Below are 27,237 nucleotides of genomic sequence, written 5' to 3'. Positions count from 1 at the left end.
GAATTTATAGGGACCTTTTATTTCCAAAACTGCTCAAATGAAGTTTCGTTTTCATTTCACTTATCGACTGTGTATGTTTGGGGTGGCAGGGGAGGCTCCAGAGCTCTTCATTTCACTTCACCTTATTTTGCACCTCCAAGCCCTAACCCTGGATTACAAATTCAGAGCCCACTTTGATGGATCATAGTTTGACTCCCATGATGTTAAGTTAAATAACAGTCTCATTCCATGCTATAATTACTGCAAACAATTTCATCGTCTGAGGTGTGCTTTGCAGGGTTATGTATTAGCTGATGCTGCTTCTGTCACTGTTCATCACATGAATATTCTCTTTACCTGCTGTGTCTGTGTGTGTGTCTGAAAGAACCGTGGCATTTTTAATGGCATAATTTCCTGGGATGAACTGAAAAGCAGCACAGCATGGTCTGCATTATTTATATGCTGAGTCCTACAAATGGCAAGGAAAATACTGTAGATTTCCTGGAAATAAATATATTCATTATACTGAAGCCCTGTGCATACCAGACTGTATGTCACTGAAAGAATTTAATTACTACCTCAAAAGTATCTTCATTTTGCTAGACTTGTAATGGAAAAGGAGTGTCTAGACACATTTTAATTCAAAGACAAAAGATTCCTTACCCACCCCAAAAAATCCCATGTTGATAAATCTAGAAACATGCCCTACTGTTGCTGCTAATCAGTAGAAAATCCTTATCATTTTTACAGCATGAAATAAATTGTAGATTGAGCCAACTGGGAATACTAATGACAGAAGCCATAAAATATTTTGTAACGTCAATTACGACTAAAGGAAAAGGACTTGCACCATAGATCAGTAGAATATTTTGCAACCATGCTTCATTTAAGACTATGATTCCTGAACATGATTTGGGAGTTGATTTGCCAAGAAGTATGTTCAGGAACTGGCAGCTATGCAATCGTACTGCTCCTGCAGTTCAGCTGTAGCTGCAGAATTAGCTTAGATGGGAGGATGCAGGTCTATTGAACCTACCTGAGAAATCTCCAGACTCCAGCTGTTTTCCAGATCATATTGTAATCAACAACAAATAACCCGATTTTGGTTAAACCCTTAAAATGGTATGTTAGGTTCAGTCCAGACCTAAAAAGTGGTCTGAGAGCTAATAAAATCATCTTCTTTAAAGCCCAGATTTGTTTTCACACGTTCCTTATTGTTATGCACAGACTACCTCCCTGACCAAGCTCAATAGTGAGATTCCAGGGAAATTACTATTTCTACCTTCTGACATGCAGCATTTATCAGAGGACACCACCATTTTCTGCTTTACACGCTATCATATGCAGTAAAATTAATTTCAAGTCATCATTGTAATTTCACCAGCTTCTTTTAAAAAACCTGCTTATGAGGGCCCTTCCATCCTGATGGAATTGCCATTTTAAAAATAGAGACAATAACCAGAGGAATAAATTGAAATGGGGACTGTGACAAGGAGAAAAATTACAGGTAAAAAAGCAAAAGCCAGGCTTATATTTCCTTCCCTTCCCTCTTCCCCATCATACAAAAATTATCTCCTTGCTCCAAAATAAACAAATCAGTATATTCTGAAACAACATATCTGAAAGAGCCTATTTTCAGCCTGATGCAGGATACATTTCCAATAGCTATACACCACAGGGAAATAATTTCCCACCCAGATACAGCTCGTATTCCTCACAGTAGACTTGCTGCTGCTCCACACTCAAGACAGGTAATATTTGGTCACAAGGTGGTTAAATTAAATCTCTCCTCAACACAGAGGAGTTAAACATGTTCAGCTACAACGTTCCAGCCAAATAATGCTTTGCTAATGATGTCTGCAGTTAGATGACAAATCAGGCTATTTAAATTGCTTCAGCACATACATCCTTTACAGGCAGGGTATCCAGGTAACCATTCTAGCAGAGCTTCGAGGTGGGAGGGAGAAAGCAATAGCTAATTTCTTCAGCTAGGTGGAAAATTAATTCTGAAGAGATTTGTCTGGTTTGTTATGGTTGATTTGAAGAAAAATTATTTAAAAATAATTATTTAAAAATGTATTTTTAAATGTGTAGTTATGCAAGAAAGGACAAAATAATTGTCCTTCAAAAATACAGTAACGGCTAGGTTTATTTCTGAAATGAATTAAAAATATTTTAAAGCCCTCAATAGGAAGGCTTTCTTTACCTTAATACATGTTAGTATCAACATGCTTCAAATGACAGGAAAAATACTAGTTCAGAATTTCAGATGCTGCAACCAATCTCCTTTTCATAAGCATAATGCTAACTGAAATAGAAAATATTAGATTGTCCTTTTTTTTCTTTTTTTTGTTTTCTCCCCAAAAGAAGCTCAATAATGGTTTTAATCCCTGGTTAAGGAAATGTTATTGCAGACCAGTATTAGATGCTATTATGGCTCCACTTGAGAGATGCCTGCTAATGTCCTTGAGAGTCTTTGGAAAGGTTTAGCTACATTGGTGATATTGGTTTGGGTGGTGATGGGGTATAAAGTGCCTTTTTCATGCCCTGAGCTGGGCTGAGGCTTGTTCAGGGTTTCAGAAATGGTTTCTCTGGTGAGGAGCCATGTGGGGAGGCAGGAGATGGGACAGGCTCCCCATCTCCACTGTGGTCTCCAGTTTGGGGACCCTGAATATCTCCTTTTCTGTGACTTCTCCCTCAGGCATCCTGAATATTTTAGGTCAGGGGAATGGGGATTGCTCCAGCTGATTCACAAACAGAAATGCTGAGGTAAAACTAGAGGCCAGATTTGGTTCCCTCTGAAATCCAGAAGAGTCCTTCTACTCTGCCCACAGAGACTCGATAGCCCCAGATGCCCGAAGATCAATGTGACCCCTCTTACAGTCCACCCGGGGGATGGAGGAGCAGGAAAAACCTCCTGCTCTGTCTGCAAACCTGCCCAGGGTAGGGGACATGATGCTCTCCTCGACCTTCACACAATGAGGACGCCTGGTTCCATCCCCACACCAGTCAGAGGGACAGCTGCATTACTTGACCATCACAACTGGCCCCATCCCCGGGGCAGGCTCAGCAATGCACACAACCTCGATACCTGCCAGCTGCAAAGGCATTTGCAATTTGCCAAGGCAATGGACATATTCACACTCTGGTTGTTTCTCTTGTGATACAGACCGTTTTAAATTATTCACCAGATGTGTTAAACAGGAAAATACAAACAACTGATACCCCTTTTCTTGAAAACTATTTTGGAAAATATGACTCATTTACTTCTCTTCTAAACAGGAGAAGTAATATTTTCCAGCACTCCCTGAGGATTCATTTAACCAGAAGCTAAGCCAGATGTAGAAATGTCTGCAGAGGTTTTCATTCCTTTCATGAAAAGAAGAGAAAAAAACCCAAAAAAACTGTAAAGCAAGAGTCAAGGTATTACTGAGTTTTAAAGCACTGTTGGCCTTTTGATTACCCTTAAAATCAGATCAGATCACAGAGAAAACACAGCATATGACCAGCTAGAGAAGGTCACATTGCAAAAGAATGCAGGTGGTCTCATTTTTTAACATCTAACATAATAGAAGAACAAATCTTCCAGCCACCAAAGAGCCTCTCCTGGTTTGGCAATTGCCACATATAATATCTGATGAACTCCAATGTCTCACTGCTCAAGGATAAAATCCCAGCAGGCAGGGTCTGAAGGAACAGCTACACAGTCTGAGGGAAAAAATCTTGTATTATTACAGGAACCACTTATTTTATTCACCAGAATTAAAACCTCTTCACTGATAAAAGTGGGGATTTTTTTTTTCATCCCACAAAGCAATTTTAGGTTTCTATAGAATCATTCAAAAGCAATTAAAATCCTGCTCCTGTTGATGGATTTGTATTCCTTGCTCGCAGTGATGTCAGGCTTTGAAATTCGGGGCTGTTGAGTGTAATTCTTTGGGGCTTTGGAGTCATTGCTGAGTGCCAGAAAATACGTTCCGTAAGTTCACAGATATTAAATGTCTTTGGTAACACCAAAATAGTTTCAAGGCCTGTAGCTATTAAAATCTAGAAGATATTGCACTAAATAATCAGTGCAATATCAGGCAATTCAATACACTGCAATTTCACCCTATTAGTGAGTGAATTTTTAGGGGAAGAGAGAGAAGAGAGAATCCAATAATCTAATAACAGTACAGTTAGGTAAGAGGGACCAGGGAGCTTTTCCAAACTGTCCTACTGCATCAAAAGTGATAGACTTACATTGCCAAGGAAAGAAAAAAAAAAAAAAAAAATCCATTACAAACAAGCAAGTAAACAACCCCAAACCAGAATCTACATAAAAATGATTCATAGACCTCATCCATTTAAAGGTCTGTGTTATTTAAACCAGAAAGTGAGCTTCCAATGCCAGTGTTTGTTTTGGCTTCATTTTATATAACAAAGGAAATTGTTGTTAAAAATGTAATTCAGATGTCAGCAACCAGAGGCCGTTCCCAATTGCAGAGATGCAAAATGGCAGGATTAATACTGCTGTGCCTGAAATTGCATGGGAGGGATGAACCCTGATATATGACCCTGAATAAAAGGAATAAGCCATGTCAAACATAATGGGTTTTAGGCACCTCCTGCAATATGGGTACCATTCTGATCTCTGAGAAGGTCTTTCTCCTGCCAAAGGATGCAGTACATAATAGGAAAAGTGTAGGGTCAAATATACTGGACACAAAACCTTGCCAAAACATCAGCAAAACACTGATCAGTGATTATGACTATTGGCTTATCAGCACCACTGGTGTCTTAGAGACATTGGCATCACCCCAAGAATCTGGTGTTTGTGGATAAACAGGACAATTTCTTTTCTTAGGCCACATTTAGTCTACAGAATTGCTGCATTGTTGCTCCTTGAAAGGCAAACGCAGACTAAGTTAAATAAAGCTATAATCATGCTGCTGCCTGACATATGAGATTGTTAGAGGCCACCGGGCAGAACTGGCAGAAGATATGGGCTGGCTCAAAATGATTAGAGCAAAATAGTCTTCAAGGACACCAGCAAAGCCCAGCTATAGTCAGCACAGGAGGAGCTTGTCCCTTCTGCTGTTGTTCTAGGCAGTGGGGAGATCATCATGCTGGAGCTAAAATGGAGAGGCAAGAATGGTTTTCTGCCCTAACTTTGGGCTTTCCTAGCATGGCCAGCCTAAAAGGAGGTATGTGAGCATCCACACGCACAGCCAGTGTTATATTACAGATGGATTCTGTGTCCTTCACAGCATCATATCCTTCACAGCAGGGAACAAGGAAAGGCTGAAAGGCAACAACCAATTTTTTTTTTTTCATGTTCCTCTTCCTCTAAACTCACAGTAATAGATACAAATAGTCTCACTCCTGCAAATCATGTTTGAACTGTGGCTGTCAGGAAATGAAGGTGGTTGAAGGGGGGCTATAAAATGTTGTTCATTAGTCCTGCCTTCTTTATGAGCTTCTTTGGTCCCAAAGACAGATGGGTCTGGAAATGCAGCAGAACAGGGGACTCGTGTGTTCAAAGAAATGACAGGATCCAGGCCTGCAAGGAATTCCTCCCTCCATCCCTTCAGATTATGGGGTTAATTAATAACAGTTAATTAATGATGTGTCAATCATTATGGAATGCATGCCTGTGTGGGAAAAGCTGCCCCTTGGGGCAAGAAGCATTAAGGCCTTCCCTGGAGTTATGTTTTAAAGTAAGCCCTCGTGACAATTTCTGTAAAGCCTCGAAGAGGATGTTTTAATCCTTTTATCTCAGGATTCACTTCTGGCAAGAACCAGCCTCTCACAGGAAACCACCTAGCAGAGGTAGTTAAAAAAAAACCTGCTGTGCTGTTGCCTTCAAGGTGAGTCTCTGGAGGGCACAGGACAGTGACGGGTGCTGGCTGGCCCCAGCAAAACAGGGAGCTCTGTCTGAAAGCATCTCAGAAACTACCTCTTCCTCAGTGACAGTGGCAGAAACCGGGGGGATAGTGTGGGGGGTATTATCTCTGCTGTAAAACACCCCGTGCCCAAACCAGACACCGCATCACCATGCCTGCCCTTCCCATGGTGACTTGAGGAGGGACAGGCATTCGGACACGAGCACCGAGGAGCCCTGCTCTCACTCCCCTCTGCCAGATGAACATCCCAGGCTCTTGGCTGCCACGACATTCATGCCCATCTGCTTGCATGGCACGGTGCCTGCTCACAAGTTGTCAGACAATTTCATGGGTGCCAAAAGAGCCTGGATTTGAATAGGTGGCCTGGATACGCTGCAAAACCCATCTCTTCCGCATGGCCTCGCCGGCAGCTAACGGAGCAGGACCCCAGCTGGCCTCACACCACCCGGAGCCACCAACTCTCCGGATTGGCACTGCCCTGCCGTACCGCAGCACAAACGTGGACGCTTCGCTGCTGCTTCAGGCGAAGCATTAGTGCCCCGAGTGCTACAGAAGTACATAAAAAGCAGCTTCTGTACCAAAATATCCAGCGCACACCAAGATAACTTCAAGGCACCGTGATACAATCAGCAGCACAAAAGCTTGACTCTCCAAAGCAAAGGCACAAGAGGAGCAGAAACCCCCGCGGCTCCTCATGGGCAGCGACAAGTAGGTCAGGCGGAGCAAAAAAGGGTATGTTTTGGGCTAAATTCACAGTTATCCAGCTCTTGTACCTGAGGTCAGGAGGCTGCATAAAAAGACAGTTTCAACTTGGAGCTGGCTCCAGGAATAGGAAAACTAGGCAGGCAATGGGAAAAGCAGGCTCTGCCCTCCTTGGGTACCCCATTTTGCTGGTGTTGGAGCCCTGAGATGCCAAGGTGACTGCTGCTGTGAATGGGGGGAGACATGGAGACTCATGGTGGCACTAGGTCCATGCCGAAGGGGGCAGCTGCTGCCCCCACCTTGCCCAGGGCTGGCACAAATCCTCCTTGCTGCACTCTGTCCTTCTTCCAGCAATAACCCTCAGCCCCACATCTCAATTTTGTGGAGAAAAACAGGATTTTGTTTTAAGTTGTCTCTGCCATCATCATCCCCAGGAGGCAGAGCTGGCGTTCAAACCACAGCATCGCTCTCCCCTCCTCCTGGCTGAGGCTCACAGGGCCCTGACACAAAACCTGCGCTTGCAACATGAAAGGCTGAAAAACCTCTGGGTTTTATGCCCCGGGAATCAGATTTTCTGCTTAATAAACCCCTAAAGAATCAGATGCAAAAGAGGTTTGTTTGAAAATTTTGGCTGGACTATCGTATCACAGTGATTCAAACAGGCACAAAATACGGGGAAACTCAAATACGCTGGGTTGAAATTCTCTTCTTGTGTATCATTAGATAGAATCAAAAAAAATACAAGTCAGTCATACTGAAAACTAAATGAAACAATACCAATCATTGCTAATTTCCCCTTAAATCTACAGATTAATTTAATATCTTAATTTCTTTTGCTGCTTTATGTCAGCTAATCAAAGCAGTTTAACATCCATACACAGATTGTATGTATCTGAACTCTGCATGCAATATTGCTGCTATTACAGCTCTCCAAGCACAGTCATGGCATTATTTGTCCTCTGACTGGGTGACCACCCCTGCATGAAGAATTTGGACCACCGATTAGCAAGGTTTACAAAAGGGGCTTGAAGTGCTAACAGGATCAGTCAGATGATGCTGCTCAGAACAGTATCTGGCTTACATGCTGGCTTGGGGTATTTTATTATCCATAGCACATAATCCAGCGCTTTAAATGGCTTCTATTTACAACAGTTTTGCTGTCCCCCCCTACTCTCCAGCTCCCACACATTTGCAGACACTATTTAGTCTGGGTTTCTGCTACTTCTTCACATGCAAATGAGTCTTTCAGGCTTTCTCACTTTTATTTACCCACATGCAGAACATTACAGCAGGGTGGAAAATTGTAAGTTAACAAGAGAAGTACTAACACTATTGAACCAGGAACTGAAAATAAATTTTTAAAAGTCAGAAATGTCCAGTGTGTCCTAAAGCTGTGTTATTAGCAGCTATTACAGCTATTTTACACACACTTTTTTTGCTTGTTTACAGCAATGAATCACCAACAGCACCATGCCAAGGGCGTAATTTGGGTAATTTGGCCATAAGCTGTGCTCTCTCTCCTAAGCTTCTGAGCTTTGCCTAAATCCTCCTGTTTTGACCTGCAAGACACTGTTACTTTGGTTGTGGGTCTTTCCCAGAAGTCACCCAGCTTTCGCATCATCACTGACCACCAGACTGTGTCACCCAAACCAGTGCCCTCCAGCAAAGTTGGACGTGGGTCCTCAGCACTAGACACGCTATTTCATCACTGCTCCTTATCTTCTGTCCCTTCCAATAACCAACAGTCCTAACTCAAGAAACCTGCAGAAATGTTGAGGGTTTTAACAAGCTGGGTGTTATAAGAGCAAACAAACGTCAAACAAATCTCGGGGCAAGTGGTCAAATCCCCATGTGCACCCTCCAAAGTGATGGGGATCCCCAGAGCTATCACTGTGTGAGATAAGGACCAGGGGCAGAGGGGGACCAATTTATCTCCATAAAACGTCCAAAAATAACTCCCTCCAAGGTGGGGAAGAGGGTGGGGGAAGATGAGCACGGTGCAAATTGTCTCCAGGATAAAGCTGTACATGCTGCTCCAGAGAGAAAACAGCTTCAGCCTCTGGTTTACACAAGTCTTGCACAAATCATTTTCCCTCATGGAATTTCAGTCTCTTGAGCCTAGTTTAAGGATTATAAATTGTAGGGAAATGGAGACAAATTCCCGTGAAATATTTCAGGGTAGCAGTATCTGCACATCCCACTGAAAACATTTTGGACAATTTTTTTTCTTAGATTTACTAAGGACATCTTACCTCACCACTACACCAATGAGTCCCCCGTGTGCCAAGCCCTGTTCCTTAGCAGTAAGATACAGGTTATGCATTTCATGCCAGCTCTTCCCTTGATAACATTTGCTGCTTTTCCACCCTGCCAATACAGGGTATAAATGTGTGAAATAAGAAACTGAGGAACTGAAAGTGGGCCTCTGATTAAAAGACAAAACCACAGGACTGCATTTCTTGGTGTGTAGAAAATTAAAATGAAGATGTAGCTTGATTAAAATCAGACACTGAAGATGCTTCTTTCCTAATGCACTGCGGTAACAGGTTAAAAAAAAAAATGTTATCTGCTGCAACAACTGGTTTTTAAAGAAAAAACAAACACCAGCATGTCTTTGTTCACAAAGACTAATTAGCAAGATTCTATAATCACTTAGATAGAAGGTGGCTAATCAAGCAGAGACACTTCACTACTGTAAAATATGACTACCCACTCAGCTCTCCCTTAAAACAGTGATAAGGGGCAGGTACATTCAGTACCTGTGGCCATTTGTGTCTGTGTAAGCCAAGAACAAAAATAGATATGGAGCATCCTATTATCATCTGCTGAAAAATCCCCAACAAATGAGTTGAAGTAAAATGCAAGGCTTGAATTATTTGTGCAAAAAGCCCCAGTCACAAAGACCATAGGGCTGATGTTTCTGTGAGCTGCGAAGTGAAGTCTTCTGCCAGGAGCTGAAGATGCCGTGGGGAAGTCAGGGGAGAGGGATTTTGGAGGGAATTCACCAGCAGTGGTGGATGGCAGCTTCCCAGTGCCAGGAAGCGGGATGGGGCTGAAACCCAGCGTCTGCTCCCTCCCTCCACTGGGACTCATATTGTCCCGTTGTGGCTCAGGGGATCCTGCCTGGCTCCAGGGGATAACCTGGGCAGCTCAGCCTGGGACAGCACAACAGACCTGGTGCCAAAAGAGAGGGAAAGAGGCTTGTTTTCCCCTTCCTGGCTGGCAGCATGGTGAAATGCTACTGTCACAGATCCCCACAGATCCTAATCTAAATGGACAACTTTTGAGCTACCTGGACTTTGTAGACTTTGACTCTGGGGTCATTTCATAAACATGCTTGCAGAATTTGAGAACAAATTTCTCCTGGGTTGGAAGGGATTGATCAATATTTCAGCCAGCACTCACTGAGCTGTGGCAAGGGGAGATGCAGTGCACAGTGACAGACAGAAGACTGGATTTCATTGCTGTCCAGGGCCATCAGTCAGCCTCAATCCTGATCCAACTCCCCTTGAAGTCACCACAAATTTTCCAATCTGCATAAATGAGGTTTGGACCAGAGGCACTGCTGAGTCCTAAAACACAATCTGCACTGAAATACTGAAGAAGTCTGATCTGATGAACAGAATTAGTTATAAAAGAGAAAAACAGTTCATGCATGATATACCAAAAGTTAAAGAAGTAAAATACTAGAGGGCAACCTCTACTGTCCTTATTTATGACCACATTCAGATCTCATATATTTTAAATAATCGTGATACAATTCATCCAGTTTACTCCAGATTTATTCCTGATGTAAGTACAATCAAATCATCCTGTCAGTCTCACTCAGATAAACATTTCAGCAGGGATTTGGTAGGTAAGGATTTGAATTCCCTTAAAAAGGCCAAAATCGCATGGATGAGGTCCACAGAATATCTGATTACTGATTTTTATGTCCAGCAACAAAGAAAGCATTTCTTCTTCGCGACATAGTGACACAGCACTCCTTGCAGTTTTAAAACACACCTACATAAACTGAACCTTGGGATGACTAGCTTCAACCTTTCTGATAAGTTTATTCAACCCTAGGTCTCCAGTAACACATCTTGTGCAGAGCCAGTGTTCTCCAGTGACCCTAACAGTAACACAGCTTAATCTGAGTGACAAAACATAGCGGCTGGGTTTGTACTTTGACCAGCAACTGCTCAGTCGAGTTTCATGCAGCACATTCCAGTGTGCCAAAGTGTTAATCCTGGAAGGCTTCTAGCATAGCAGCTACTGTATGCATATCTCACTTCTCTAGCTGCTCAGAGAAAACATTGCAATTTGATTTAATTGCTATGTTGACTTATAACAGTATGTTTATACTGGATGCCTGCCAGCTGAAATGCAACAGGTTTGCAAAATGTATTTCCTCAAAACAGCATGATATGCAATGTAATAAGGGAAAGCAATCTTCCAGTGGCCCCGATTCTGAAGATCATTTCAACTCCTCTGACTTGGAAGCAATGCTACCAATTTGGAAGAATTACACCAGTCTAACTGATATGATAATCAGGCCTGGAGGCTGCATTTCGCAGGTACAACAGTCACACCAAAGCTTCAGAAAGGGCATATTACTGTAGGAAATGAAAGCAATTAACGGTTGTTTGTATTGCAGGGATTGTTTGGCCTATTTAATATCCCTATCAAAGGATGCATTGTTTGTTGAGCAATCCTAAAAGGAAATCAAAGAGAAATTTAAAGAACGCTGTACGACATTTAAAAGCCAGTAAAAAGCTGTGCTTTGCCAATCAAAACAAAAATATTATCTTCCCCTTGACCTTTGCTGCTAAATTTCAGCCCAGATAACAGTGCCTGTGTCTTTATGCTATAGGAACATTACAGAAGCTGAAAGGTGGGTGTGCTTGTTTTGTTTCTGTAGAGCACCAGCTTTGCACTAGACCATGACTACCAGCTTATTTTGTGGCTGGTACTGGAATGGGTCATGTCTCTGAAGGTTGCAGGAACCAGGAGATGCTCCCAGGGGGTAGTATTATTTCTACAGCAGCAAGTCTCAGGAGGGATAGCAGGGGCAAAAGTTACAAACAACATGGTCACCAGTGTTTGATCAGTTAATGAATGGGATTTCACAAGATGATCACCTGTGATTCAAGGAGACTGGGTTTCGTGACCCCAAAAGTCTCTTCTGGCCTGATATCACCCCGATGCTAATTGGTTCTACTTTATCAAAGACTTTAACTGTGAACTTCAGCTACTGAATGAAACAGCCATGTGGCTCTTACCAATCCTGTACTGTGACTTGTAAAAACAGAAGAAAAGAAAAAAGATGTTAAAAATATCAAGCAAATGCTAAGGTTGGAATAGAACTGGCTTTTATCTGTTTCAGTCCAGAGTGCACTAGATACAGTAGTATTTCTTTGAATGGAACAAAGAAACCTCAAAGATTTTATAATGAATACCCTTTCTACACATTTCTACAAAGCAGTCTACAAAACTGGGAATGAGAGATGTCATTCTTAAACACATACCACAGGACACTTTTCTCACAACTACAATAATAAGGTATCATTTTCTATTAGATCCAATTCGACTTTTCCATAAGGAACTGTAAAAGCCTCTCTCAAAATCCTGGCACCAGCATATGTAATAGGAATCTAACACTGGCTCTGCTGGAACAGAATCTCACCCTTCACGAACAGAGCCTTGGGAGGAAAAAAAATAGTGTGTTGGTTTTGTTGCTGAGCCAGCTATTTAACTCCATCAGCTAGCAGAAACAAAGGAAAACCAAATAAAACTATAAAGTGCATGTTCCTTTTGGACAAATAAGCCAAAAACCTTTTAAATTTATGGCTCTACACCATCCCTACCTGATAAGTCATACAGAAAGCTGCAGCTGCAGATATCAGCGATCACATAAATAAATTTTATTATGCTGTACAATACTAGTATGGTTAGACACACTAATCATGGGAGAAGGGGAGGCTGCTATTTTTTTCCTGTCCCATATGGTAATAATTTTGTATGATTGAACTGTTATGAGCTAAATAAAACTACACATTAACTGTAAGATACATTGCAAATACATTAAATCTTCCCTGGAGTTTTAGCAAATACTCGCTTTTTCTATGATGCATTTGGAATTAGCAAAGGAATCTATACCAGGCCATAGGATTTATAAATAGATTTGGCTTTCTCTGCAATTCTTTATGGGCAATTATTTCAGAAATGAAGAAGCAGAGCCACAAATAAATAAAATAATTGCAGCTGATCAGGCTTTATTTACTGCTATCACATTTCCCTGACTGTTAAGCTTCCCTTCTCCCGTTTGCTCCACTACCTTGAATCGATGACCAGATGAAGAGTTGTCAGTTAATGTCAAATGCTGAGCTCAAAAGGTGCCAAAGGCAGATTCTGGTTTCTCAATTTCAAATCCTGCCTGGGCCTTTCTGGAGCTGGCTTGCTCCCTGGATATATTCATCATGGAACTGGGAGGCTGGGAAAGGGCAGAGGAAGTCAGATGAGTTCTGCAGAATTTCAAGCAGTTTGCCAGGGAGTACATTTTGCTGTGACTCCCCTGCAGAAGTCACTGCCAAAGGTCTGGAGACCCACCCTTTCGCTAGCAGATGCCCAGCTGTGTCAGGGAAGGGTTTGCATGGTCTCCCTTACCTGCCGCAACCCTGCTTGAACAGGTATTAATCCAGTTTGGAAGATACTGGCTACAGCTATGTATAGCAAAACCAGCTTTTCAGGTAGTTCAAATTAATCAAATCCAGGCAGCGACTGGCCTCATGTCTACATATTACCCTCTGTGTACCTCGCACCATTCAGCTTTCAGTACTACAGATCCCAAACAGGCTGGAAAAGTCCAGATTATCAATCTTCCTTGGGATCAGGTTTGCAATCCTACCAGTGTCAACTCTATTCTCTAAAAAACAGTGGCTCAGTTCAGTTTAACATACAGATTCAACTCATATTGCCCCCTCCATCACTAAGAAATAAACTGAGGCCCCAAATTTCATTTGCAACTGGACACTCACTACTATTTAATTGCTGTGTTACCTGAGGTTCATGAAGAAGGCTGCTTGTATGAAGAGGCTTCTCAACTCAGGAGAAAGAAAAGCGTATTTCTGCTGCTTTGAAAAACAATGGAACTGATAACACATAACAACTGAAACACGTAGGATGCACCATGTGGAGATGTCCTATCCACCAAGGGCTTCTTTCAATGAGCTCATCTCAGAACCAGCCTACAAGATGATATTTTATGGTCCTCAAATTAACTACTTCGAAAAAACATCCTTTATGCCTCCAAGTCTTGATGACCAGAGATATTTGGCCCTGATCTGTGAGCTCCTTATAGCTCCTACATCGGGAAGGCACATGCAGCTTTGTGAAGCCTGGATCAGAAGGGTACCCTACAGAAAGGAGGGAGTACCACAAACAGCCTAGAGGGTGTCTAAGGCCTGAAGAAGGTGCTACAACAAGAAGTCTTATATCTTTAAAGCTTTTTTTTTTTTTTTTTTTGGTAGTTCTGAGCTGCTTATGTCTGTATAAAGAAATGCTGCTGCAAACCTCTCCAAGAACTCCATCAACAACAGTCCATAAGCTGGTGAAAGAGGCCAATGAGACCAGATGCCAAAGGAGCTAGGAAGATTTACACTAGCTGAGCATCTGGCGCCCTGTTCACTGTTATCAGAATGAAGATGAATGCTTGCAAATATCCTTATTCAAAATCACTAATGTGTTCAGTGATGCTCAGCACAAACGCAGCGGCATTGCTACTGTAAGGTGTGGTGCCTGGGAACACAGCTGCTGAATGCTCTAATGCTGCTTTTTCCAGTGGTGTGTGTAAAGAGCAGTGAGAAAGTAGGGTGTTGCTGCCCTTCAAATCAAGCAAAGGGAATGCTTAAGACATCATCATTTTCCGTTATTGTTTTAGTGGATGGTAGTAATTGCTTCTACACAGGAGCGTGGCTATACCTCTATTGTCATCCATCATCTTGCTGAGGCTGTGTACAGTACAGGAGAAACTGTAAACTTTTGATTTGACCTCATTAGCATTCCCAGAATTACAATGTCATACCAATGATAAAGATTGAGATTATCTGCATCTGAGCAAATGGAGAAGAAACAAATCACACACTATGTGCAACCATGATTCTGCCAAATGCTTCAAGGCTGCTCAAACCTGCCTGGTTCTTGATTTCACGTGTGGGACGAGACACAATTAAGAATTGTGTCTGTATGCATCAAACTTGCAGGTATAGGGGATGGACTCATGCACTGATGATCTGAGCATTCGGGGAGAGGGCAGAGAGAGGAAGGGAAGATATTGGAGTAGCTGCTCTCTGATACCGCCTTCCCTCCGACTTGTCAGTATTATATCTGTGCTTCCTCTGACCTCTCCCAGGCAATCAGTGATCCACTAGAAACACCGAGAAATTTGTGTGCAATTTGGGAAATAACACAGAGGTATCTGGTCTTTGCAAAAATTCCTTGTGCTGCCCAGAAGTTCATAGGATTTCCTTGTGATTCCCAGGACAAACGCACATAAGGAGGGTTCCTGCTCAAACTTGGGTTGAAGGAAAGTGGGACCAATTATTTGGCCTTTCTGGAAGTCAGATATGATCAAGTCAAATCTGTACTTGTCTGAGGTCTGTCTATAGCAAAATCTATAGTGAAACTGGGAGTTTTGCAGTCTCCCACCCCCTGAGCTGTGCTCCCCGCTACAGCTGTAACACAATGCCAAGACATATTCCAAACCACTCGTTCTCGGTTACTTTAGTCTTTTATGGACCATCTTAGAGGAAATTAACTGAACTTCCCTACAGTGGGAACAAAAGAGGGAAATGAATTTATTATTCTAGTAGTACCCTTGACACAGATACTGAGTAGCTTCATTAAACATTTCACAGCGCCAAGTGTCTTTCCTAAACCCTCTACAGTAAGCAGAGTCATTTTCCTTATTCCAACACAAACATACAAGTCAGGATTCAGAACTCATTTACATCTGCTTTGTATCTGAATAACTTCCCTCATCTCAATGGGATCTGGGCAGGCACAAATCAAGGCTGCATCATCCTAGTCCTTCCCTCTCTCTCTAGATTCATTACCTTGCAGTACCACTCAGATAAACTCGTTTTCACAGAGTCAGCATAGCCACGGCCAAATGACTAATACAACCCTTTAAATACAAACAACAATAAATCAACAGATTAAATTATAATTTATCAGACAAATACTATTTAGCTCTTTCCAAAGCTGTTCTGAACCATCTCTCTTGTCTGGCCATATTCCAGAGAAGCACTGACTCTAGATAAAGCTCAGACCTGCAGAGTAAGTTTACATAAGCAAGAAATGCTGAAGACATCCTGTATTTATGATGGGAGATTTCACAGAGATCAGAGTGAAAAACATTCCCGAGAAGACTGTAATGTATCTGAAGCCTCCTCAGCATCTCTTCAAAGACCAGTCTACCGGGGCAAGGTCTCAACAGACCCTGAAGCTCTACATTCAGCAGCAAGCCTAGGGAACCAGTCACATTAACCTTGAGAGATATTACAGGAAACTTTTAATGGCTTAGAAAATAGCAACAGGATAATCCACTACAATTTCACTTTACAACAGAGACTGTTTTTTACTTACTTCATTGGTTTGAACAACGCTTGTCCATAGTTCTGGAACGTCATGATCAGCTTCAGCTGGGTGCCTCCTGATTTCATCGCTGTGGGAAAAACAAAACCGCTTTAAAATCCTACAATGTGGATCTACTTACATTCAGCTTCCTTTAAACAAAATCCTATGTTTTGCTCTATATTAGATTCAGCACTGCAGTATCTGAGCACCAAGTAGGGTGATCCTAACCGGAAAACAGGTTATTCAGGGGAGGGCTTTGAACTGCCGACCGGGACTATAAATGGATTGTACTCCCTGACACGTCTTTGGTCTTCTTCAATTGGCCACTATGGGCTCCATAAGTACTCTAACTGAACAGACCATTGCAGTCTGGTTTTCTCCATCTTCAGTGGAGTCACGATGGAATCTCCATCACTTTTGGAGTTCCTTTTAACAAGGGACACACACTGGGAAAGGAGATGGGATGCTTTCAAAGACAGCTGCAGTTGGGATGTTACAGTCCAATGCACAGTAGACATCTTAATAAAACTATGAGAAGAAACTATAGCAATGTCTGATCTCTGCTGCAATTCTAATAATTGCTGCTGGGCAGTAGAGATATGCAAATCCATCTCCTCTATGCACAATGGATATGTATCCAAGCCCATCCATTAACTTCAAGGGATCCCAAGGTAGTTTGTACAGGAGAGGAGAGCTGTGCAGGGCCGGTCGCTGGCTCTGCTGGGAGGGTAGGGAGGGCACGTGGAGACAGCAAGGACTATGGTCCACACTGCACACCGAGGGCCATCTTTGCTCAAACATTAGATGTGCTCACTTCCAAGCTGAGAGCTAATGGAAATTTAACACCGACATTTATTCATACCAGTCTGAGCAATTTGAACAATATCATGTTAACAGCCAGATTATAGTGTTTCTAAAGTCAGAGCAATTTTTTTTTATATATAAGAATTCATAAAAATGCATTTTACTTGATGATAAGGCTACTTAAAAAGATAAATATATACTTTGGCAAACCAGCTGCTTTTTTACCATCTCAATCAAAACTGCTCTGAATAAATGAAATGACCCACACCCTGACTCCTTAACTCACTTCTGTGTTAGGAGAGGCAGGCCATGGCAGTAGTCTGTGTGGATGAGTCAGCCCTTTAAAAATGCTTCCTACAAATGACCAGATAATCAATCCCTTTCTTTACAGTTGTGACAAAACCCATGTCAACTGAAGAACTACATAAATGTCAGGTTACCTTGATCTGTAAATTTTGGCTTAGAGCTGCCCTTGTTCCATCTATATAGCTTGTACATGTTTTTTCTCTAACCAATGCCATTAGCTGCACATCCCTTTAATTATTCATCTCTGTGACATATTGCTGATAGGTCACCAGCTCTCTTTCAGCACTTGTAATCTATATTTTTGCAACAAAGTGCTATGCAAATCTGGTCAGTGTAATTATACTTCTCCAAGAATAAAATCCCTCCTGCCTTGCTGTTTTGATGACCTCAGCCTTCTCTTGCATTTCCAGTTTATCCCAACGGAACAAATAAATAATAAGAAATTAAAGGGCATTAAATAATTTGCACTGAACAGGTAAAGCAGAAGCACATGGCTTTCACATATTAAACTCCCTCTCTTGTGCAGAACAGGTCAGTTGATCTGCGCCTGAGGGAAGAAGGAGCAGTAAGCCTTTTCATACCCAGCCTGGAGCCTGAGGGCAATGAGAAGCAGCAACCCTCTGACCAAACACCTACCTCTGCTGCCCTAGGACCATTAGAGCCCAGCTATGCACTCTGGAAACACTCCTGGTTATCCTGGACAGCAAACAGGCAGCTGGAGCTGCCTTTGCCCCATGTCCGTAGGAAAGACGGCCATGCCCAGGACCAGTTCCCACCACCTTCCCTGCCCAGCCGCTGCTGAAGGCTCAGGATTTGCACAGCTCATTAAGGCACAACCTGTATTTGCACCCCTATTTGAGTGGGCTGTCTCCATATAGGTCACTAATATCAACCTCAGTGCCAAAGGACAGAAATGCCTTCTGTTTGTCGGACACAACTTCCCAGCCCACTGGCCTCAACACAGCTGCTTGCAGACTGCTCACACCAAATGAAGACCAAATGTTTCTTCTCCCAAACTGATGTAATTTATACTTCTTCATTCAATTCTGAGGAGATTAGGGCTTAGATATTGGCTCCCTCTCCTCTGTGAGACATGTATGTCCAAAATATACCAAAGATCCTGTAAGTCCACCAGAGAAAAGCAATGGATAGATCCTCTTTTGAGGTATGGCTGGGAAGCCAAGAATCTGGGAAATAACAGCAATGCAGTGAAGAAGAAAAAAAGATGTTCCAGCATGCCCTTTTCTAAGCACAAAGTTTCAGATACACTAAGACTGGTTTCTCAGCAAATTGAAGCCACTTGACAGATAATGATTTTGTTAGCAGCTGAACCCAACAAGTGTGTCATCACCATGCAGGGAAATGTATGAAGAAGATTAACAATTCATAATAATTCTTCCATGAGAAACAAAGGCCTGGATTCCTGTCAGAAGGAATTGAGCTGAAGTAAGACAAAAGCATCCCCTTGGTCTTTTTAGATCCATCTTATTGTATTGCCTTAATTGGTTACAATAGTAGCCTCAACCAAACACAAGTTTTGCTGGCATGTTGTCCCTCCACTGCTGCTAGGAGTAAACTTTGGATCTCCCCAAAACAGAGGGTGACATTGGTGGGAATGGTGTCCCATTGTGCCTTACAGCAGGGCATGCTGGAAGCCACATGCATCATGGACAACAAACCGTGCCAGAGATCCATGTTGGCTTCCCCCCACATCATCTGGACTAGCATATTCCCACTTCGGCTGCTTGTTCAGTGATGCAGATGTGGTGGCCAGGCTGGAGGTGATGCAAAGCCACCCTTCAAGTCCAGACTAGCTAGAGTCTATCATTGCAATCCCTGCAGAGAGGGAGACACCTGACCTTAGACTGCCCTTTTGAACTCAGCAAGACCCTTCATGCACCTCTAAATTTAGCAGATTTGGGAACAGTCCAGGGTGCACAAATTTTGGGGGTGGCAATGCCAGAAAAGAGCAGATCTCATTGGAGATGGTTCACTCAGACCTCTAGGTCAGATTACTTCCCTTGTCCTAATTTAGCGTTACATCTGTGTACTGGCTTCCCTATTATTTTCTGAGCTATATTCCTTCAGGAACTCCCTTTCCTGCTCAGACCTCAGTTAAACATGTCCCTCTGGCCATTATGGCCAAAGAGTGGGAGCCCTGTCATCTTCCAGGAACTTATCTGAAACAAACACTGTTTGCTCATCTGGACATGTTCTTGTGCTTTCACCTACTGCTCATACGAACATTTCTGAAGAATTTATAATACCCAGAAGCAGCATATACAATTTTCCAAGAAATCAGAGGATGCTACACCATTGCAATCTGTCATGTCTATGATCAGCAGCCTTAGGTATTTTTAAGGCAGCCTTGCAACATAAGGCTATACTGACTCCAAGGGAACCACTAGTCACACTCTGAATTCACTTATTTTTTTAAGGTTTCTGAATATACTGTAACATCACAGGTCATGAACAGCTCTAAAAGACTTTATAATACCACTAGCTCTCAGCAGGTACCTCAAATCAAGTCTCATACAGCTCCTGGATGTACTGGCACAGTGTTAAAAACAAATCCCAACACCATCATTACTTTTTATCTTTCAACAACTCAAAGCCTCTCTTCTCTCCCCCAAAATAGAAGGAAATGGAAAGCAGCATTAACCCTTCCTGTTAACCCAGGCTTTTGGCTGTGATCAAAAATCTTCCTACTTTAGGAGACTTTGCAAAAAATTCCCTGAGATATCTCTTTCTTGAGTGTAATTCCCTGAGATATCTTTTTGCTTGAGTGTATGTGGGATTAGAATATTGTCCAAAGACTTGTGAAATGGGTGGGATTCCTTCTGTTTTTTCTGATAGACTTTGGATCAAGCCTCCAGAAATCTCTACTCCATTTACCTCTATGAGCCTGTTGTCATGGCCACATGCCATGTCTGCTACTTCCCTGCCTTGTCCCCTCACCAACACAAGACCTGAATTCCCTTCCTGATCCATGGGCACCATCCAATATAATAGATGCACTACCTATCATCTGTCAATCATCTTTCTATAACTGTATGGTACAGGGTTTCTGGCTAGCATCTGGTACTAATTCCTAACAGAGACACAATGTTGCCCAAAGGAATATGGCCCAAAAGGATTTGGAATTTGAATTGGTCTGGCTTTCCAGCTCCACTGTTTTGATGCATGATAGCCCTCATCCTACTGGCTTGTCTAGACCATACGGTCATCTGATGGAGAATGAGTCCCAGCAGGACCTCCAAACCTGGCTTTTGGTTCAGAATCCAACAAACATTTTAAAATGTATTTAATTGTGCAATGCTAATGCCCGAGAAGTGAGATCCAGTCAAGGCCTGGGATGCAGTAAACATCTGAAACGGAGGATGTTCAGATCCATTTTGGGTGCCTATTTATAGATCAAGCTTAAATCTAACATAAGTGTGTTGATTTGCTTTAACAAGTAATACTCTGCCCCAGGCTAGAGACATGGCCCTGTACAAGCTGTAAAGAACATATTTCAAAACAAATTCAAGCCCTCATCATCTCTTAATTTGTTCTTGTTCGAGAAATTCTACTAACTTGTTTTTAAAGGCCTTTCTTGGTTTAGTCAAGAGAGTAAAAGACTTCTGGAGGGAAAGAGATCTGTGAAATCATTCAGAGGCTTTGTTGTACATTTAAAGTCCCCTCCTTTCATCTGGAACTGTACATTAAATCAATCTGTTGACTCTTGGCAGATTCATTGTTTTCTTATACAGTAAATCAATGGTGCTACATTTCATTATGTTTTTCATGTGTTCTCAACAGCACTTTTCCCCTTCCTTTGGATGAGATTTTTATAATTTCCTTTAGCGCCAGAATTTATGTTCAATATTCACCGTCTTGCCTTTTTCTTTTTTTTTTTTTTTTTTCCTGACTTGAAGTAGAGTCCACCTTAGTTAATTGCAGCATTTATTCACTGTGTGAGTAATCTTGCATGCTTGCTTTCTAATTACTGCCTGTACAAACTGAAGGCATTGCAGGTTCAGAAATTAACTCAGTCAGGTAATGTTTCCAAACCTTTCCAATCAGAGAATTTAAAGACTAAAAACATAAACCCCAACTAAACATAGGAATTACAAAATCCTATTCTGCTCACAGGCAATCCCACAGCACAGAACCTCTGGACAGCAGGACAAGCAAGAGCAAGACCCCACTGGCTCTAGAATGCACGAGGCCATATTTGTTGTTAAACTGCTGACAGTGCTGCCACAATTATGCACAGACATCTTGTAAATATGCAAGAAAATAGCTAACTACGGTTATTTATGCATGCAATAAACAGTTATGAAAGGCAAAGGAAATGTGCAATTGCTTGTGCATGTGCTGCTTCTGAAAACTGGGTTTCAGTGCTCAGTGGAAAAACAATTCTCTCTAGGCTCCTATTTATGGCAAGAGGAAATTTTCAGTGAATTAAATCAAATTAAGAGCTATTCCTTTATGCTGAACAAAACGAATAGGAAATACATATATTGATGCAGAGCACAAAATACATCCTCAGCTTGAAAGCTCTGGGTAACCCCGTTCTTTTCAAGGCCAGCTCTAGGTGTCACTGTGGGAACTGAATGTGATGCTCCTTCCCATCCATGGATTTGTTCCATTTAAACTTTAACATCAAGAAAATGTCACCTTGGTGCTCCCTGCTCCTGGGAATTGCTTCTGTCACCGTTTTCATTTTAAAATAACACTGCACATTACAGAGTCGTGTGAGCAGTTCTGATAGATGGCAGGGGATCAATCTGGTCACCACTGTCCTCCATAAATAATGCAGGCTGAGCAGAGAAATTACGATGTGGCTAAGGAAGCTGTTTAGCTGCAGTTTGGATCTAATTACTGTAGGTATCAAGAATCCGCACAGCAAATCACCTAATTCTATTAGAGCCAAAGCAAATCAGAACACTTGGAAGAAACTGGATAAAGCAATATCCCATTTCATCTAATGCGTGTAAGCCTGCGTATTTAATTGTCCTGCTTGCAGAAAGAAGCCTGAACATTGGGCATTGTGAAGGTTTCCGTTTATTTTATATTTCTAACCTGGCATCTTTGCAGCTGCCTTAAAAAAATAAAATAAAAAGCAAAACAACAAAAATTGACCATAAGGAAAAAAACCCAGACAAATTAGAAGGTATGCAGGAATATACAAAAGAATGTAACAGCCCTATAAATGTCCTTTGGTCAAATATATTACTCTTTATTAATCAGCTTACATGCTTTTGAATTCCTGCTGCTGCTCTGCAGTAAAGCTGAAAACTGGCAAGTATTATTTTAAAACATATATTTTTAAACACTCCAATAAAATAGAGATGCTGCAGTGCGTAATAATAATTTTAAAAAGTATATTAACAATATGCTCTTTTTTGCTTTCAACCTGACAAAGCTCCTGAATCCCCACAGGGGCAGGCAGTGGATGTTACCAGCAAAATTCAGATCATGGCACCTCTACATTGGCAGAAGTCCCCTTGCATTTCCATATGCTTGATTCTAGACTGGGATTTACATATAGGAATCATTCCCTGTCAGTTCCCACAGTGACCAATGCCAATACCAAATGTACCTCATGTTTTCGTTTATGGGAATTATACAGAATCATGGATATAAACCATGGCTCTGTGTTCTTGTTAGGGGCGTAAGAAGCCCTATCATGCTCTGAAGAGCCTTGTTCAAACATAAACAGAGAGACAATCGCATAGAAAATTGCTAATAACAATCATAAATCTTCCTCTGTGGTCCTATGGGCCTTTCCTCCCGTCGATCTAAAAGCTCTATCAGAATCATAATTAATGGAAACCTCATGACACATCTATATGACATATTCGATGAAATCATGGCCCCAGGGAAGTATAAGGCCAAACTTCCACTTATGTCACCAGGGTCAGGATTTCACTCCTATTTTTTATTATAACCATTTTGGTGCTAGGGTCACTGAAGCATAGAGGTTAAGCAACATGCCCAGAAGCACAAGTGAAGATCAAGCCCAGAAGATCAAGTGAAGAGTGAGTACTAAACTACTATTTCTCATTCCTACTGCCCTTTTTCTCCCACCAGTTGCTACATCCCTACATCAACCTTAACCATCCCTTTGCTCTGCAGAAGTGACAGATTTCATGGCTCAAATGCTGCCAAGTTTGCTGCAAACACTGTTCTCTTCCTGCATAGACAATGTGGCTTGAGCTCTACAGTGTTGAAGAGGTAAACAGAGATCGATACACTTAGCAGCCATGCAGTACAAAACACCACTATGGCCAATGAGTTTTGTGTAAACCTCAGTAGATGAACCAGGGGATGGTTTGGTTAAGCATCACCTCTACAGAGCTAGGGACAGCCCGGTCACTGCCTGGGGCACTGCTGCTCTCTGTGGGGGACAGGCAAGGGCACAGACTGCATCTTTTTCTCCTTGATGGATGAGTTCAAAAAAAGCAACATAAACACGTGTTATAAAGTGCTGCCTCAATCCCCATTCGCACGTGCCACTAATATTCCAGAAATTGGTTGGTATGGAGAGGAGGGGTCAGGAAAGGTGAGGGCTGTGGCAAGGAGAAAATCACCCAGGCCATGTCTGTACAGTGCCCTTGTCACCCTCCAGCACAGGCTGGAGGAGCCCGGGCAGTGTCTGCTGTGACCTGCAGTGTCACATCTGAGCTAGAGAAGGCAAAATACATGGCTTAATTGTCAAACCTGAGCTCCTCAATGAATCACTCCGATCCAGAGTTTTGAGGACAGAAAACCCATTACAGGTTAATAAACAAGTCTGTGTTTGTCATCTTTCATGAGCTAGGTGACCACCGAACCCTTGAACCCAACAGGGATGGCACCTGGGTACCAAAAGCTGCTTTGTTCAAAACCCTGCCCCAGCAGAGCTCAGAGCAGAGCTGTGTGCTGAGTACAGCCACCGGGCAGCTCAGTTCACAGAGGTGAAGCTCTCCTGTGGCATCCTGAATTTTACACCTACGCCATTCGGGTCAGCTAAATCAGCCCATGTTGATGACCGAGGACCTCCCTTACTCCTGGCTGAGCAGCCACTGTGATTCACACGATGGAAAATGTAAAGCTTAGGGCTGCTCGTGCTATTCTCGCCCAGGCCATTTCCTGCTGAAGCCAGGGGAATTTTTGCCTTGCAGGGTTAAAGACCTGCTGACCTCATCCCATGGTGCCAACACACCATCAGCACTTTTACAGAGCTCCTGCTATTTCATCCCTCTGAAACGGACTTAACAACTTTGTGGTCAGCGCAAGTAACTTCATTTTCTGCACGGCCAACGGAAACCGCTGGCTGTGCTGCAGCTCTCTACCTCTGCAAACCACGGGGTGTGCATTTGTTTAGTATCCCAGGGCTTTCGTTTGGGGTTGTGGGTTTTTTTTCCCTGTGCAGCAACACAGCTAAATTCAAGGAGACAAACGTTGTCATTAAACAGCCCTAGAGAAAAGCCCCAAACTGCGTCACCTTGTTTAACCAGAGCCAAAGGTTGACATGGGCACATCCCCACCGTGGATTTACAAGCAGAATAAACAGAGCTGAACTCTGCTCAGCGGGAGGCTGGCTTGCCTAGAGCTCCCTGTGCAATGCCCAGGGAAGCTGCAGCTCTGCCGAGCCGCAGAGCCCCGCAGCGTCGGATGCTCCCGCAGCCATCGCTGCAGGGCTGCAGGTCAGCCGCCTTCCTCGGGAAGACAAGCGGTGCCAGGCACAGCCTTTTAAATAATAATCAGCTAATAATCCAAATCTAACTCGTGGAAGATGCTACCTGGTTTTTGCCATCCTTTTTAAAATTATCATATTTATTTAAAATAACCAAATAGGGCACTTTCCAGCCTGATAGTGACTAAAAGATCTCCAAAATGAATGGGGTTTGCCTTGCTGGCAGATTTTGCAATTATTCAGGTAATACAGAGCTGGCAGTATCTCTTTACGTTTAACAGGCAAAACAAGCGCAGAAGTCGGGAAGCAATGTTGTAGGCACACCAGAGAGAAGCCATGCAAAAGATTAATATTTAAACAGCAATGAGATCCTGAACAATGAGCAAATAAAGAAAAAATATATATATCTGAACATACCAACACTGGTTATCTTTTGGGAGACCAGGTCTTGTAGTAAAGCCTCAATTGCAGGATTATGTCTGGAATACAACTCGTACCGATTAATGCCAATGTGGAATTTTAACCAGTTTGGGTAGGAGTCTATGGAGGTTTCTCCAGTTGGCAAAAATTCTTCATTATCTTCATTTTGCCTACCACCAAAAAAAAGAACAACACAACAAAAACCCACAAATGAGGAGAAAGAAATCATGTTACAGTTTGTAACAGGCATCAAGAAACAGGGTTTCAAAACGCAACAACTTGGAAAGGCAAAGCACTTCAGAGGTGGGAGCAGTCCCAGGTTTGTCCCGGTGCCAGCTGCACACCCCCCAGGCCAAGGGGGAGATGGGTTTTCACCTCCACTTATCATGCCTGATTTAAAGTCCATGGAAGTCAGGAGCAAAACTCAGTGACATCACTGAGCACTAGCAGAGGCCCTTATATAGCAGAAACACAGAGCTGCAAGTTTTATATTGTGTTTGGGTTGTATTATGTTGCACACATCTTTTACAAGTTTGACCCAAACAACAGCATCATCCTGAACCTTTATTTAACGAGGACCTGGGTCTGGAAACTGAGAGCGCAGCAGTAACCTGACCTGTTGTACAAAATGCTCCCACTCTCTCTTCTCTCTTTTTTAAATGGAGAGAATGAGAAGAAACTGGATCACTCTGAACTGCTTGCTAAAGATTAACTCTGGATGGTTTTGCCTCTTTCCTAGCAGTAGGATACTATTACAGAAAAGAATTGTTAAAATGACTTTTAACTCCTAAATCTTATGTTAGTTCTGTGAACTTTGGCTTCAGCCACTAAAGAAAATATGTACAACAGGCAGCTGCATTGTGGACATCAATGATAATTTCACTCTTCACCTACTGAATACACTATCACGTATCTTCGATCCAGAAGTCCTCTGTGTTTTCAGTCATCTCCAGATGTTCATACATTTGTGACTCTTTTCTTTTTTTCCTTCTCAGAGAAACCAGAACTTTTTCAGGTTCTTTCACTTCACAGTCAGTTTTGATTATTAGATAGAAAGGGCCTGGACAATTCACATGCTCATGGGGCGGAAATCAGAAATATTTATCCTCTCTTTCTAAAGGTTTAGATCATGCTGGCTGCTCCGTGGCTTGACAGAGCTTTTGCACGGTACAATGCAGCTGTTTAAACATTACAATGTCAGTGTGTTTGGAAGAGGGTGCTGTTGTATTAGACAAGCCTTTTGATTTTTCAGTCATTGAAATTTCTCAGCATTTCTTACAAGCCAACAGGGCATACGATTCACAGAGGCAACTAACTGCTTTGAAGGCTGAAGAGCAGCAGAGGTGCTAGGACACTCGGAATTAATTGAGGATGAAAAACCTAGCACAGATCAGACCCCGAAGGCTGAAATAGCTGCTAGCATGAATGCCTTTGTGATACTACACCCTGCTTTTGAGAAAAGTTAATGTATTACTCACTGCCTGGTCTCACTGCTTAGCCCCTGCGCCTCTGAGTGGGAGGCCAGGAAGGTACCGGCGAGGGAGGCTCAGTGTGCGCTCCCGCTCCCTGCGCTGCTTTCCTGGTAGCATCTGCCTCTGGCTACAGCTGGAGACGGGACACCGGGGCGCCCGGCCCCCCGGCCCCAGTGCTGCAGCCATCTGCTCCTGTGTTTATTCTGTATTTCATGGCTGTTGTTGGAACACCACGGGTCAAGGCTGTGCAGGATTGCTATCTTCCCGGTGACCCGCTCCGCTTCACCCCCCGCCTCTCCAAACCGGCCGTTCCATCCGTTCTGCTGCGGGCGCGGGGGAAAGCCCCCGCCGCCGGCGGAAGGCGGCAGCCGCCCCGGGCAGCGCC

General features: G+C 42.8%; 1 protein-coding gene across 1 annotated transcript in view; it reads right to left on the bottom strand.

Moving 5' to 3' along the window:
* FAM20C (FAM20C, golgi associated secretory pathway kinase) overlaps nt 1-27,063 on the bottom strand; it is a 58,273-nt gene extending 31,210 nt beyond the window's left edge. Inside the window, exons 1-2 of the mRNA XM_026858708.1 lie at nt 25,378-27,063; nt 16,194-16,272 (exon numbers count right to left, since the gene is read on the bottom strand). Of these exons, the coding sequence (XP_026714509.1) occupies nt 16,194-16,272; nt 25,378-25,786 (488 nt within the window). The 5' untranslated portion in view covers nt 25,787-27,063. The remainder of the gene's footprint in view (nt 1-16,193; nt 16,273-25,377) is intronic.
* Between the last annotated feature and the right edge of the window lie 174 nt (nt 27,064-27,237).

Source organism: Athene cunicularia, assembly GCF_003259725.1.
Source record: "Athene cunicularia isolate RWA chromosome 14 unlocalized genomic scaffold, athCun1 chr14_part1, whole genome shotgun sequence".
NCBI classification, from domain to species: Eukaryota; Metazoa; Chordata; class Aves; order Strigiformes; family Strigidae; genus Athene; species Athene cunicularia.
The sequence above is the reverse complement of the archived record's forward strand: the minus strand, read 5'-3'. Positions and strand labels throughout refer to the sequence as shown.